Below are 15,268 nucleotides of genomic sequence, written 5' to 3' on the forward strand. Positions count from 1 at the left end.
TTACGACCCCTGGATCAGCGTATGTTCTCAACCTATTGGCCGCTCGTAGCAACAAATGACGCAAATAGGCGAATAAGTTTGGAAAGTTACCAGAAGCATTCAGCTATTCCGCCGGGGGTATTTCCTCGAGAAAGCCCCACGATTTTAAAGCGGTTGAGGTTACGGTGGGTTAACGGTGGCAGCTTAAAAGAAGGTTGTCGCCCAACGCGGGCCCTGTCTCGTTTGAGCTTGAGCTGCAGGCCAGTGGTTCTTATCCTGATTGGCGCGGCACTCTGGGTGCCATTTTAAGGCTCAAGAGTGCCGAGAGATAAGTTCAATTATTTAGGATTGCAATTTTTGCTCTATTGGTAAGCTTCTTGATACATTTTTTTGTATACGATAAAAGTAACAAAAAATTAAAAAGGTTTTTTTTAACCTTGTTGCATAGTTAATGTGCTCTTTCAATCTCGTTCATTGTAATGTTACAGTTAACCTTTGGTAATGATTTCGGAGCATAATGGTTGGATATTGTAGTAAGAATATCAAAGCTCCATACAGAAGTAGGTAGCATTTTTAACGTTTCAAATAACTCTTTATTCAAAATGCTACCTACTTCTATATGGGCCTTGATATTCTTACTATGATAAGTTCGTTTTGTTTGAAATGATTTGTCTTGTACGGTACTTATGTTATTTTGCAAGAGACATGAATGGAACCGAACCCATTTCAAAATAACGAAAAGCTAACGGAAAACAAAACGTGACCAACTGCAATTGGAAATGATTGAACGTGCTTGCATCACGCAAAAAATAAACGTTTTTCTTGAACACGAAAGGCCAACGTCTGCGGCCTTTCGATGTTCCGGTTCATAGTTTGTCGTTGAGTTTGGCTTCAGCAATGCAGAAGCGAGCTTAAGCTATAAGTAATAGCGGTGAGGCGGTGTAGGTTTTTTAAGGTCGAAATTTTACGCAAGCTTGACCATATAGCAGGCGGCGGATATTATGAACAATTGCCTGTTCTTATTTTAAACGCTGGGATTTAGATTGGATGTAGACTTGTCAATCCGTTTGACAGCGCTTGCATTTAGGTATGCAGCTGATATATCCAAGGTAAATTTAAGATATAACATGTCCCAGGTAAATAACATAGTAATACATAACGCACGACTGCAGAAGACACGCATGTAAAAATATTGTGCATGTCGTCTTGAAATTAGTTGTTGTTCATTTCAAAATTTGCAAAAAGTTATAGTTTGTTTTTCAACACTTAGTAGCCTATAACCGCCCGACGAAAAATGAATAAAGAGTTATTCGAAACGTTCAAAATGATACCTTCTTCTGTATGGCTTTGATATTCTTAATACATATTTCGCAACCGTTTACCTTTAATTTGACTATTCTTTTTCAGGAATTATTGCCTTGTTTAGAGATAAAACCAATAATAATGACGATAACCGGTGCCCACTTTGTTTCACCCGATGTCAGTCAATTTGACCAGAAGGTCAACATCTCAATACATGGTAAGTGCGCAGTGACCGTTAACAAACTTAGAAATAAAATCTTGTTTGACCGAGCGATTTCACAAACCAAAAACTGCTTTGCGTACAGAATTTACAAATGAAAAGGGAGCACACAATAGGACAACTAACAATTACTCTGTGATACCGTAGTATTAACACCAACATCATAATAAAGCTAAATTGGCTGCAATAATAACGACAGAAGAAGATCTAAATTGTCTGAATAAAACCTAGACCTGTGGGAATAAGTCCTAAATTTGTCGCATTGCATTGTTTGGCCCTGTTTGGCGTTATTGGTTGGTAATGGGTTAGGTTAGAACTTTGGTTAGGGTTGAATTATTAGGGGACTTACTGATGAAGTTAGGGTTTCGGGTTTGGTAAAAGGTGGTACAGACCTTATTCTTGCCATTTAGATCTTATTCCGACGAGTTTAGGACTTATTTCGATCTAGACGTTATTACGACCATTAGGTATTAGTCCTATTTCGGTGTTATTTCAAACACATTTTTTCTTCATGTTTTTTGACATAAAACAACAGGTTTCTTCAGTTTACCTGTTTTATGACGGTAATGTATGACGTAAAAAATTCATGCCGCCAATGGTTACGTGAACGAATATATTTGTTTAGGGGTACACATAAAGAAAAGTCCAAAAAAACCAAAACAAAGCTCATTGTTTTAGCTAGACTATCACCGAGAGAAAAAATATATGGTGAGAACCATATATTGTTTTTTTTTTGAAAGGTTTGACCGCCTCGTTTTTAAAGCTGCAAAAAAGCTGCGCCAAAATGTTTATACTTTTCCAACTGCGAGACGCATTTCTTTCATGACACGAAAAATCCGCCGTAAACAAGTCAATCATTTTGACAGATCAAGGAGGTTCACGGGAATGCGGGGAAAGGGTAAGCAGACAAAAGGCGGTGTGTTTGCGAAACGTGACGGAATTGGCGTTCTCACACGAAAAAACGGACAACTTCGCCATGCAAAATATATACGTTCCCGCTTCATTGAAAATCTCTTAGTAGAAAGTTTAAATAACGGATATGCAGCGTCTAACAGCGCTCTAGTTCTAGACCACGAAATGTATAGGCTACGGTCAATTGCACTTTGCACATAGGCTGTTTACTCAATGCGCTTTTTTACTTTAAGCAGAACGTTTAAACGACGGACATGCAGCGTCTTAATGGGCAGCTCGACTCGATGACCGAATGGTCCTTTCGCTGTCCTTGTGTTATTCATTTTGTTATTTTGTTTTTCGATGTTTGCAAAGATGCACAAAAATTAATTAAATCTTCAATCTTAAAAACGCCTGAAACCCACTAAAACTAGGCTACGGTCGTTTGCACTTTGCACATAAGCTGCTGTTTACTTACTGCGTTTTTTTGTGCTTTTTCGGAAAGTGATGAAAGGTTTTTCAATCAGGGGCGGGTCAGTTTCGACCTTGTTCCTTACGAAGGAATGTGAAACCGTTTTTGCGTGAACAAAATTTCGTCCTGTTTGTTTTTTGAGTTAGAAGAACGTCTATAAAAAAATATACAAAATAAACAAGGGATTTTTAGCAAACTAACAAAATGCAAAGAACTACAAAACATTACTTTTTTATTATTGGCAATAATTGTTCTTTTATCACACCAACCCAGTTAGTATCTAAAACATGAAAGTATTTTTTAACTTTGAATCAAACAGCAATAAACCCATTGATTTTAAACATAAAACTTAGTCTACAAGTCTACAAAAAGCAGCTAAAATCGTCCCACCGGGGGCTGACTCGCGCATTCCTGTTTAACTGTTTAAATGTTTATTTCGGACTGATTTAAATGCATTTGATGTTGACATTACAAAAAAGCCGACATTGATTGAGAAAACATTCGCTTTGTAAAATATCGCAAACAGAAAAATCGTGATGTAATGAAATTGGATAGGAAATGATCGTTTAGGGCTTAGGCCAAATACGATCTGTCAATCAATATGGAGATATTGAAACCTCGTACTTCTGGATTTGAGCTTACAGTGGCGACACGTCCTGATTTAATTAAATGTAACGACATTCCACAGGTCAAAGATATTAGCTCGCAAACGGAATTGTCTTTTAGCAACACAGCTGTCACCTGGTATCACGGAAGTCACTCAGGATGTTATCAGACCAATAAAAATGACATCTTTTAAAACGTCATCGCGGCATTCAAATCTTTGTCATAAAAATTAAACAGTAAACTGCGTAAATTGGTAAACTCGTCGATTACGAGCAATAACTAAAAAATATGAAAAACGCGACATAGCAAGCAAGTTGACTTATGTAGAAAAATTGAGATAATAACCCAGTTTTATAAAAACAATGCAGTATGAAAAGCATTAATTTTAACCCAAGTCATTTGCAAGAAAGACTTAAGTCAAGTCAAGTAATTTGGTCAAAAGACTTAAGTCCAGTCAACTCTTTTGGCAAAAGACTTAAGTCCAGTCAACTCTTTTGGTCAAAAGACTTAAGTCCAGTGAAGTCATTTAAAAACCATGACTTAAGTACACAAGTCATTGACTTGAGTCATTAAAAAACTGGAGTTTTTAAAAGCAAACTTGTTTATTACAGGTTTGCCCTCAAACCAACAAGTCACGGTGTACGCAGTGGCGCGTATCAACGCTACGTCACACTTCGAGAGCTACGCGTATTATCAAACATCGGAAACAGGTAAACAAAAAAAATTTGGCTGTTTCTTTTGCTCCCAGGATTTAGTACATTGTAACAGCATACTCAACACACCGCTGGTTCATTTAGTTTAATACCAGCGAATTTGATAAAAAGGATTTTGCACTTTTTCTATTCAAAATACATGTTTAGGTATTTTACTTTAAACGATAAGCGTTTCAAATTAACCGAACTCTTACGTGCATTTCATTCTCAATCAATCACCAATTTGTTCATAGAAAAATACTCGATATTTTAGTCACAAATATTCCCTTTCTAGTTGTTTTTTCTAAGAAAATGAAGCATTTCATTCAGTCGTGAAAAGTTTTATAACTTATTAAGACCAATATACCATTACCATAGCCTATACACAAGTAGGTATAATTTTGAACGTGTCGAATAACTTGTTATTCATTTTCAACGTAGTGAGAAGGAACTGATTAAATATAAATATATTGCTAATGCAGACAGTAGAAAGACGGAAACAAGGAGAAATGCGGGTTGAAAATGAAAAAAAGAGTTATTCGAAACGTTCCAAATTCTACCTACTAATGTATGAGCTTTGAAATTCTTAATACGTTTTATTACAACCTCCAACCATTATGCTCCAAAAAAAATATACCATTAAATCGCCGTCTTTTACAGGGTCGGTGGAGTTCGACAGCGATCCCAGTTTGGGGGGTTCCTTTACCGGCGTGGAACCGATGGGGCTCTTCTGGTCAATGCAACCCTTCACCACTGGCAAGGTTAGTGCTATGAGAAATTTGCAAAACCTTGGCCATTTAAAAAGCGTGTGTATTTTTTTTATTGGATTACAACAATAACTAAAGAAAAGTAAAGCGGTTACTCTGAGTAGGAATATAAAAAGGCCATACATATTTTCGTCATATTTTCATATAAATACTATATTTAACTCGAAAAAATTGACAAATCAACTTGAATGATAACAGTAACTGCTTCGAAGCATATTAATTGAAGGTTTTAGCTAGACGTATATAGGTTTATTAAAGTTCGTTACTGTTGTTATCATTGAAGAATGAATGACGCTTCGATTGAAAGTTTCTAGGCACATTTTTAGATTATTTCTTTTGAAGATTTGATTTTAAACCGACACATGCGTAAACGGTTTTGTAAAATTCGTCAAACCCCGTTATATCAAGTTGCGGAAAATAAAGACCTATAAATAAAGCATGTCAAGTTAGGACCGAATGGCTATAAACGCAGAGAAAACGAAATGTCCCCAACTTAAATTTAGCAACAAAGTTATCGGGTAGCTCCTGTAAAAAAAAGCCAAAACATATTCGAGCAAGTCAAGCTGCAAGCAGACAGAAAGGAGGCGTTTACGGGCCACTGGGCAGCAAAAAAAAACTGGGGACTTTTCCTAATCGCTCAAAAGACATCGCGCGACAGCAGATCACCCACAAGTTTGGCCAGATTTTACGAAGCATTTTAAAAGCGTTTGTTGGCTCATTTTGGTGACAAGTTACCAGTGTTGTCAACAACTCATTTTGAAATGACTTAAAAACGAGTAATTTTTTTTTTCAAAATAGCAAGTCCTATAGTCACCAGCTGCCCAAGTCAAGTGCCGCGGCCTAATGCATTAGTCGACACTAAAGCTCTACACTAATTAAATCTGTGACAAACAAAATAACCTAAAAAAAAGTATTTAAAATTGAACTGGGCTAAAACCTCACTTTCTACCTTTATACAACTACCCAAGTTTATCATCAACAACTGTATTAAATCACAAAACTAAAAATAGCCTAAACACCCCCTTTTTTGCGCAGTATCTTCCACGATTCGCCCCCAAGGACGCGCTTCGTCCCCGCCAGTATGATTTCTATGTGGCCGATGACGTCATAAATGACGTAAGCGAGCTGCGGGCTTGCGTCAAGGAAGGAGGTTTCGCGGCTTGTACCTCAATGCAGAGGAGCTTTGCAAGCGAAGGAGTTCGAAGGGTGGAAGTGAAATGTGACGGACTGGTGGGGGTGTTGTTCTTACCCAAGGGGGAAGGACCATTTCCAGGTGGGTTTAAAAAAATCGGCGTGTTTTAAAATAACTTAATTTTTTGTTTACTTGCAAATTTATATTAATGAGATGTTGAAAAGCAATAAATAATCGAAACGTTCAAAATGATATCTACTTCTGTATGGGCTTTGATATTCTTACTACGTCTTACTATAAAGGTTATTTTTACTGGGGTCGATGAAGACCCTTAGTGTATAATTTAAAAAAAGGAAACGATTTGGTTATATAAATAAGTTAAATAAAAATACGCTTTGCCACCGTTTACTTTTATTTTCCAAATATTTAGACTTTTATTTTTAGTTTCATATTTGTTGTACCGAAAGCAACAGGTTTCTTATGTTTACTTGTTTTTTGACGCTATGTCTAAACGCGTCGACCATGGTCCACCCAAATCAAAAACTGTTTTTTAGGGTATTTACAATGAAAACAAAATTCAAAACCACCGACTTAATATGAGATTCCGCACAGGTTGCGTCAGAAAGTGCACGAAAAAGAAAAAACACATAACCACTGCGATTTCGGCACCGCAAAAAAAGTACCCTAAAAAGCACCTTAAACACAATAGGTCATATTGTACAACTTCCTTCTTACGTAAGAGCAATTTTAAAATTCCGCGCCGGTTAGCGAAAGTTTCGATTGTACCACCGTTCAGGCTTTCACATACACCTTGAAAACGTAATTCTGCACGTCAGCTAAAATTTGCGCCGGAATTTACCGACGTTGCGTTACCGGTTTCGACTCTACATTTCTGTGAGCGTTGTGTGAGAACGTGAAAGTCGGCGAGGGGATTTTTTTACCGACACGTTTTAGGCAACAGTCTGTGTGCGCCATGCGTAACCCCAAAGGTTTCTCACAAACAGAAATTCTTTAAAGTTGAACGTGAGGGGCCTCGTCATAGTCGTAATGCGTAGCAAAACATTAACAAAACGTTTAATTGTAATTTTGGTTGTCACTTTAAACATTGCATTGTAGCATGTGCGCCATGCGTAACCGCCAGCGTTTATTTTTGCATTTTTTCGCAATTTTCAATTTTTTTTTAAATGATTGGTTGTCACACTTGTTTCCTTGAATGACACACAGTCAAGAACCTCTGCTTTAGACGCAAGGGGCCCAAAAAACGCAAGGGGCTTGGATTTTCTCACGACCGACACGTTTTGGGCAACATTCGTCTGCGCTTTGCGTATTTGCGTAACCGTTAAGGCTTTGTTCGACTTTTTCTTGCAAAATCAGAAATTCTTGCGTCAGGCAATACAGTCTAAATATTTAAGTTTAAAGCTATTAAGCCCAAACGTGACAGAAATACCATATCGTATAGTATTTATACAATTGTAATGTTTTTTTAAATTGTTTCAAACCAAGCTTATCCAAGTCTGTTGAATAGAATTCTACGGAAATTAACCTGAATTGTTAAACATTTTTTCGATTTTTTCCAAAATTTTCTTTAATAAAATAAAATATTTAACCCAATATAAAGCCTTTATCCTAACAAATAAATAAAATATATTTATCCCCTTACTTTTACTTTGAATTGCTACCAACAAGTTTCTGTTGTTTGCATTGTTTCGTTATTGTTTTTATCTAGAGACTGATGATGATGCCATATTTTGTGGCAATATTTATTTCTTTGTTAAAAGACGAGAAGTTTATAAAAGTCTAAAATATATTTATTCCATTTTAAGGAATCCTCAACCTGTTCGGTGGTTTCCCGGGGGTACTCGAGTTCAAAAGCGCTCTCCACGCGTCACAAGGTTTCGCTTCACTGACCCTGGCCTACTTCGGGGTCCCAGGACTTCCAAAGACCTTCACTAAGAACCTTGATCTGGAGTACTTCGAGAAGGGGGTAAAATACCTCAAAAACCACCCCCTGGTGCGCGGGGACCGGGGTATCGGGCTCGTTGGGGTGTGTAAGGGCGCCCAGGTGGCCCTGGCCATGGCCAGTTGCCTAGACGACATCAGCTGTCTCGTGTGGCTTAACAGCAGCATTAACGCGGCTTGCGGTGATATTACGTACAAAGACCAAAAATGGCGTCAAATGGGCGTCGACGAAACGGTGAAAATACCGCCGGGCCCGGTCGAACTGCGGCGCCTATACGCCCTGCCGCCTCCAGGCCAGGCCGAGGCCAAACTCGAGGGGTTATTTCCCTTCTACAAGAAGCACAGCACCTCGTACCTTTTCATAGCAGGGTCGGATGACCGATGTTCACCGGCCGAATACTGCGCGAAAGAAGCTGAAATTCTGCTCAAAAACTCAGGTCACCCTGACTTCGAGATAGCTCATTACCCTAGGGCTGGACACATGCTCGAGCCCCCTTTTTCACCCCACTGCTCGGTGCTTTTTCAGCCGGGTAAGGGCTTCGACTTCGAGCTTAGCTGCGGCGGTTCCACGCTGGAACACTGTCGCGCGCAAGAAGGCTGCTGGCGGCTGCAAATGGACTTCCTACGTAAGCGGCTGATGACGTAAGCGGTTGATGACTTAAGCGGATGATGACGTATGCGCCAATGACGTCCTATCAATCAAATCGATCTTTAAAGAAAGCAGTCCGCTAAGATCTTCTTTGCGTTAGACGGGGTTTTGCGTTTCTTCGGGAAATTTAATTCTTGGACAATAGACTGAGGACGTTGGCATATGACGTAGGAATAGCAGTGGTGACGTCATGAAAATGCCATCCGTCACAAGAAATCGTAATGACGACACAAAACTGGGATTCCAAAAAACGCGAAAAATCCTTTTTGAGTTCAAGAATAAATATTTATCGGGCGTGAGTGATTACGTCTTATCACGTCACACTAGTCTTATGACGTCACACGTGATGTCTGTGAAAAATAAAATTCGTTTCTGTTTGCGAAAGTTTGTGTTTTTTTCTTCACTGAAACAATCCTTTCACGCGCGAAAGATGAAAGAAAGAGCGGCGAACTTTCAAAAATGTCGTTGCCAAAAACGAAAAACTTGTTTTCTAAAATCTATGGAGATGACTTAACATTTTTCCACCTCAGTGAATCAACGCGAAAAATGACTGTCGTGATATTACTTAAACGCAAACAGTTTGTTTTAGTTTTTTCAGAACGACATGTTTTACTGAGCAATAAAAGTAACTTTATCGTTTAAAACAAGCAAAAATAGCAACTTAGTAGATATTTTAGAGAAACTTTCTTCCGTATATGGGCTACAGCTTGGTTGTGTAATTTCACGCCTGTATTGGTTTTATTTCGCTATTTTCAAACTTTATGCTGTATACAAGCATTTCAATAAATTTAAAAAAATGCTAAACTGAGTTTTATTTATTTTATGCGACTGCAAAAGTGAAACAACAGGGCTAAGTTTGGTTTTGTCGGGGCTGAAGCTTATTATGCTAAAATCGACCCTATTTATTGAGGTTGCGTGTTCCAACCGCTTAGCCACAGCAATATTTTAAACGTATTTCAGTTTATTGAATAACATCAAAACGGCAATCAACGCACAGGTCCGGGGTGCCGTACTAACGGTGCAGCATAATAACCCCTGTCTGTTACATTATGTTTGTTGAGTGAGTGGAGTCATTTGTTCAGTTCAATTTTCATCGAATTCCCTTCCCTTTGCTTATGGCCAATCCTTTTGTATACATCACTTGAATCATTTAGCAGTTACCAGTTTTATGGTCATTGGGCCACGCCATAAAGTTAGGTAATACAACTTAGTTTTGAATAATAGCAACGACAAAAAATGTCCATTAAGGAGCCATACCAATCGCAGCTAATTCTTACGACAGAAAAAGCCATTGTTAGGGACAAGTGTAAAATATAACTACCATAGTGCACACGATTTCCACTATTACATACAGATACAAGAAGCCAGTAGCCTAATCAATTTGTTTTTATACTACGATTAACACTAAAATGTTTTATTTAAATATTGCGGAAATAAGGAATGTCAACTTACCGTTAGGTTTCATTTGGGTGAGTTTGTCCAAACTTAAATGCAAGGCATAGTTTGCTGTCGTTATATCTTTATCCATCTGATATTTTAAGTCCTTTCGTCGATTTTAGGTCAACATAACAAGACTATCAAAGCCCATATAGAAGTAGCTAACTATGCTAAAAATGAATAAACAGTTATTCGAAACTTTCAAAATAGTTTCCACTTCTTTATGGGCTATTATATTACGACGTCTTACTACAACCTCCAACCATTATGCTAAAAAACAACAAACCATTAGCAAAACAGATCAGAAAGCTTTGAAGAACTAAATTGGTAGGCTACCCTAACAGCTGGTGGCGGTTGTCAGGTTTTAATTAGTAGCAATCAACAAAGTTGCCTTAATTTTGAAGCAGAGTTCCCAAGGCTATTCAAGGCATAGAAAACTTAAATAAATTTCCTTAACCGGGACTCACATAGTTATAATTATAAAGAAACGGTCAGAACAACAAATATCAAATTTAAAAGCACGCTTTACGTAAACATTTTCATGAATTGTCGAATTTTAAGTTGCAAAACTATTCTTTTGGTCGGCAATTTATAGAAGTATTTACGCGAGCATTAATGTTCATTAGCTTAAAAAGCGATCTGTAGTTCGACTGGAATATTTTTTAAAGACTATCGATCGACTGGTTCATCAAAGTGTCACAAAAATACTTATTAAGCACTTTGAGCGTTAATTGCATTCCAAGCCAACGATGGAGGTTGATTTTCTACCTCAAAGAACGCTCTATTGGGCTTGTCCAGACAACAAGTGGTGCTTTTTATGTTCCGCTTGTGTGCGGCAGCTACTGTAATGACGTAACACATATTCGACGCAATCGAGGTGAAATGTGGCGACCAACGTGTTGGCTACTGGCTTCTTATATAGATTAGCGCCAATCCAATTGACCATGGCTGTTATACTGAAAAAATATTAACGAATTCACGTTGTGGCTTAGCATAACTTTAAGTACGGTACGTGTTTATACCCTACCTGTTTAATTGGAACTCATTATTTTTAAAGATCCTTGATAAACTGTTTTCCTTAGCTATATATAAACACTTGACAGTAAATATGCTCAGGTAAATGCCACTGACGCCTTAAACTCAATTAATTTACGTTGTATAACCACACTAGGGACACTTTTGACTGGTCTTTTATTCTGTGATCTTATTTACACAAGCGACAATGAAAACTGCACACCGACGAAAGAATATAGTTTTGGGGTTAGGAAAGGGGTTTTCCCCTCTAGAACCCAAACTGAAAACGGCAGTATAGAAGTGATGACGTAAGCAGGGGTCAAAGGGCAGACACGGGGTCACGGAAAAACTTCGAAAACAAGCAAAGACACGTTAGTGCAGAAGATAGGTCAAAAAGGATTTTTCTGAATTCATTCCTTCCCTTTTAAAGCACTAAATGCTGTAAAAACGTCGAAATTTAAAAAGTAAGGTCGTTTCGAAAAATTGCCACTAGTTTTAATTTCTCTTTGGGAAAGATTTTGACCCAAACACGCAAGGATTGGTATTACACTGGGTTTCTGACGCAAAAAATTTGAGGTTTGCAAGCATTTCAGCCTCTATTTTTTTAATATATACACAGAAGCTACGGCATATACAAACGCGAAATAGAAAAAAACGTTGTATTTTGAAAGAAGCGCGATTTTTTCGGCGTTAAACGCGTTTTGGGTGACACCAAAATAAATTTGTAAACGGAGTTAGTCTTTACCGACATCTAGCGGCGTCGCTAGTTCATCCACTTTCGGCAGTTGATGGCGCCACAGAGGCAGGGAATCTTGTTGCCTTCATCCTCGAAGTCGAACTTGTAATCGTAGTTGAGCTAGAAGAAAGACAATAGTTGTAAACAGGGCTGCAGAGTCCGACTTGGAACTCGACGGAGTCGGTTAATTTTTCTTAAGTCGGACTCGAGTAAGACTTCCTAACCGAGTCCCGAGTCCGACGTGCGCATGCGCAGTACCCAATTTCTTAGCTGATAAGAAAGCAAAGTGCAATTTGTAAAAGTCTAATCGCAAATATTGGACAAATTTTCCAAAATCAGCAAAAAATAAAAAAAACGTGTGGTTGACGACGCCAAGACACAAATGCAGTACTTATAATATGTTGTTTAAATCAATTTATTTCTAATAGGTCAAAATTTGTCGAATTTTTAATTTTTAAGTCAAAATTTCTCGTTTTTTAAGTCAAAAAATAATTGCCTTACTAATAAGCGATGCAGGTTTAATAGATAAAGCGCTTAATCCATTATTACCTCTTCTCCTCGGAGAATATGCCGATTGGAAATGATCATTATCTTCTTCTCCTTCTCAAAGTTAACAACCTCGGCTACGCAGTTTGGACTGCAAGAATGGTTGATGTACCTGTAATCCAAATGCAAACATCGTATTTAAAACAGCGCACATCGGTCGCTTTTGTTTAACACTTGCACATAAACTTTTTGCCCGTTGAATAAAATTATTGTGACTAAGAAGTAAATCAAAGTATCACTTTTAAAGCTGGGACGCGTTTGTTCCGGCTAATTAACGCTCCGTCTATGGAAACTCAGAATTGTAACAATTGCGTCCCAGCTTTTATAAGCGATGCTTTGATTTACTTCTTAGTCACATTAACTGAATATGATACAAGCTCGTATCGAAACGTCTTAATCAAGATGATGTCGATCTACTCGACCTTTTTGGCTTCGACATTCAAAATTAAGCTAATATTGTTTATTAAATTTAACGTCTACACGTACAAGACGTATTTAAAAATATTACCGAAAGATTACCTGCAACTACAAAAATATTTCGCATACTATAGTATTATGTTAAAACTAAAGATTTTTTAAAACCTTGTGGTTTAACATTCGACTTGACTTTTTAAAGAAGTGGATAAGTTTTTGTTTGAAGAAAATACATGTTTAATATTTTTATGACTAGAAAATAACTATTAAAAAAACAAAAAAGTTAGAAATAAAAAACTTTTTGAAAAGAGTAAACTTTACAGCGAATTCTTGTCGTAAATAAAAAAACAAAAAGAAACCAAAACTTTCATGAATATTTATCCGAAAAAAAAAAAATGGCTAAAAATTTGAATTTTTATCAAAAAAGCACAAGTATTATTAAAAAAAGAAAAGGCAAATGACCTGGCTGGCCAACCCGACACCGTCGAGTCTACACTGTAGTCGGAATTAAAAATAAAAAACAAGCCCAGCAAACCAAAGCTTTCAGGAATATTTCTACCAAAAATGGCCAAAATTATAACCAAAAAAAGCACACGTAGAATTGAAAAGCAAGTCACCTGGCCGGTCCGCCGGATACCGTAGCGTCAACGATGTAGTCGGAATCGAGCCGGAACATGTAGACTCCCCTGTTGGCAGCCTCGTACTGCTTCTCACGCTTCTCAGCAACCTCGGATCTGATCGACTCCCCAATGTACTCGATCACCATCGTGCCTGGCTCGATGTCCCGGGCGGCGAATAGACCAAGGCCCTGGGGGTAAAAATCGGGTTGTTGGTGATGATTTGTAGAAGTTAAAATGGTTTGTCAACGATTTGATAGGGTTAAGCTCCACTTTCAATCGACAATAAACAACCGGGCAGGTTCTAAAGCACATTTATCAATACCCAGGCCCTGGGGATAAAACTCGGGTTGTTGGTGATGGTTTGTAGAAGTTAAAATGGTTTGTCAACGATTTGACGAGTTTAAGACCGGAGCTAGAATCCCCCTATCCAAACAAAAACATATACGCTGTTATACAGGCCCTGGGGGGGGGGGTAAAAATCGGGGCTTGTTGATGATTTCGTAAATGGTTAACTTGGTTAGCAGCTAATTGACTGGGTTAAGCTCCACTTTTAAATAGACAACCGGGCAGGTTCTAAAGCGCTTTTATCAATACCCAGGCCCTGGGGGTAAAACTCGGGTTGTTGGTGAAGATTTGTAGGGATTGAAATGGTTTGTCAACGATTTTATGGGGTTAAGGCCGGAGTTGAAATGTTTTTATCCACTCAAAACAGACCCAGACCCTGGGGGATAAAAAGGGGGTTGTTGCAGATTTTGAAGGGGTTAGAACGGTTCCTCAACAATAAAACGTTTTTATCTATTCAAAAGTATACACAGGTCCGGAGACGGAGTAAAACGTTTTCATCCACTTTAAGGCCCTAGGCCAGAGGATAAAAACGAGGAGGTTGGTGTTTTCGTAGAGATTAGAACGGCTCGTCAACGATTTGATGGGCTTAAGCTCACTTTTTAAGTGACAATAAACCTAAAAGCGCTTTTATTCTTAGTAATAAAGAAGAAACCACAACTAGGCCCGAGTTAAAACGTTTCAATCCTCCCCAAAACATAGCAAGGCCCGATGAGGGTGAAAATCGGGGGTTATCGTGTTTTTGGAAGGGTTAAAATGGTTTGTCAACGATTTGACGGGGTTAAGCTTACTTTTTAGTTCAAAATAAAACACAAGGACGGAGCTTAAACGCTTTTATCCGCTTCAAAACAAAAAGTGGAGTAAATTTTAACATTTTTCAGCCCTGGAGTGAATGACAGGGGTTGATGAATTCGTTGTTAAACTGGGTTGCACAACAATAACCTGAGAAAACCTGAGATTATTGTTCGATGCCGTGCACAGATATGCAACTGAAATCTTAGTTTAAATACAATCAAGTAGATGGCGGAATGACCTTGTGAAAAAGTGGCATTACTGCAAAAAAACATTAAAAAAATATATAATATTATAAGAACGCCGTTCTGGAACGTTCTGGCTTACTTTCTCCATTGGATTTCGGCCATTATCATACAGCCGACATTTGCATTAAATTTTGCGAAAAAGTTCACCTGAATACGTGATCTTGCAAGATAAACGTTGCTCCTCCATTCCTGCTTCATACGACGATACTGGGAAGACTTGGAGTGTACGAAGTGCTTGCCGTAGATGGAAGAAGATGCGTCCCCGATACCACTTGACTCGTAGTACTCGCTTATCAGGTTGCTGATCAACGTGTGCGGTCTGTAGATTCATAAAAGTTGATGTTCAAGTTTGGATTTTTTTTTTGAAATATAAAATACAATTGAAAAAATAAAAAATGTTCACCCTGCTTTTCTTATTAGCTACATTAGTGTTTTTAACCCATGGGTCAC

At 38.1% G+C, this 15,268-nt stretch overlaps 2 protein-coding genes across 2 annotated transcripts in view; one reads left to right on the top strand and one right to left on the bottom strand.

The window, feature by feature from the left end:
* Positions 1-220: 220 nt before the first annotated feature.
* On the top strand, positions 221-9,448 carry LOC146138839 (bile acid-CoA:amino acid N-acyltransferase-like). Its single transcript, XM_083393448.1, has 6 exons — positions 221-347; positions 1,387-1,498; positions 4,082-4,180; positions 4,823-4,923; positions 5,965-6,202; positions 7,885-9,448. Exons 2-6 carry the CDS (start codon positions 1,423-1,425, stop codon positions 8,664-8,666), a joined length of 1,296 nt encoding a protein of 431 aa, XP_083249574.1. The 5' UTR covers positions 221-347; positions 1,387-1,422; the 3' UTR covers positions 8,667-9,448.
* A 1,847-nt stretch (positions 9,449-11,295) lies between these two features.
* Positions 11,296-15,268, bottom strand: part of LOC146138840 (histone-lysine N-methyltransferase 2C-like) — a 79,858-nt gene continuing 75,885 nt past the window's right edge. The window contains exons 86-89 of the mRNA XM_083394704.1: positions 14,966-15,137; positions 13,434-13,624; positions 12,406-12,514; positions 11,296-11,976 (exon numbers count right to left, since the gene is read on the bottom strand). Of these exons, the coding sequence (XP_083250830.1) occupies positions 11,884-11,976; positions 12,406-12,514; positions 13,434-13,624; positions 14,966-15,137 (565 nt within the window). The 3' untranslated portion in view covers positions 11,296-11,883. The remainder of the gene's footprint in view (positions 11,977-12,405; positions 12,515-13,433; positions 13,625-14,965; positions 15,138-15,268) is intronic.

Source organism: Ascidiella aspersa, chromosome 7 (genome assembly GCF_963924565.1).
Source record: "Ascidiella aspersa chromosome 7, kaAscAspe10.2, whole genome shotgun sequence".
In the NCBI taxonomy this organism is placed as follows: Eukaryota; Metazoa; Chordata; class Ascidiacea; order Phlebobranchia; family Ascidiidae; genus Ascidiella; species Ascidiella aspersa.

Excerpts from the sequence above, each read along its gene's own strand:
- LOC146138839 (XM_083393448.1), top strand. The coding sequence starts at position 1,423 with ATGACGATAACCGGTGCCCACTTTGTTTCACCCGATGTCAGTCAATTT. Across the intron at positions 4,924-5,964 it reads AACCCTTCACCACTGGCAAG|TATCTTCCACGATTCGCCCC; the intron begins GTTAGTGCTATG and ends TTTTTTGCGCAG. Across the intron at positions 6,203-7,884 it reads GGGGGAAGGACCATTTCCAG|GAATCCTCAACCTGTTCGGT; the intron begins GTGGGTTTAAAA and ends TTCCATTTTAAG.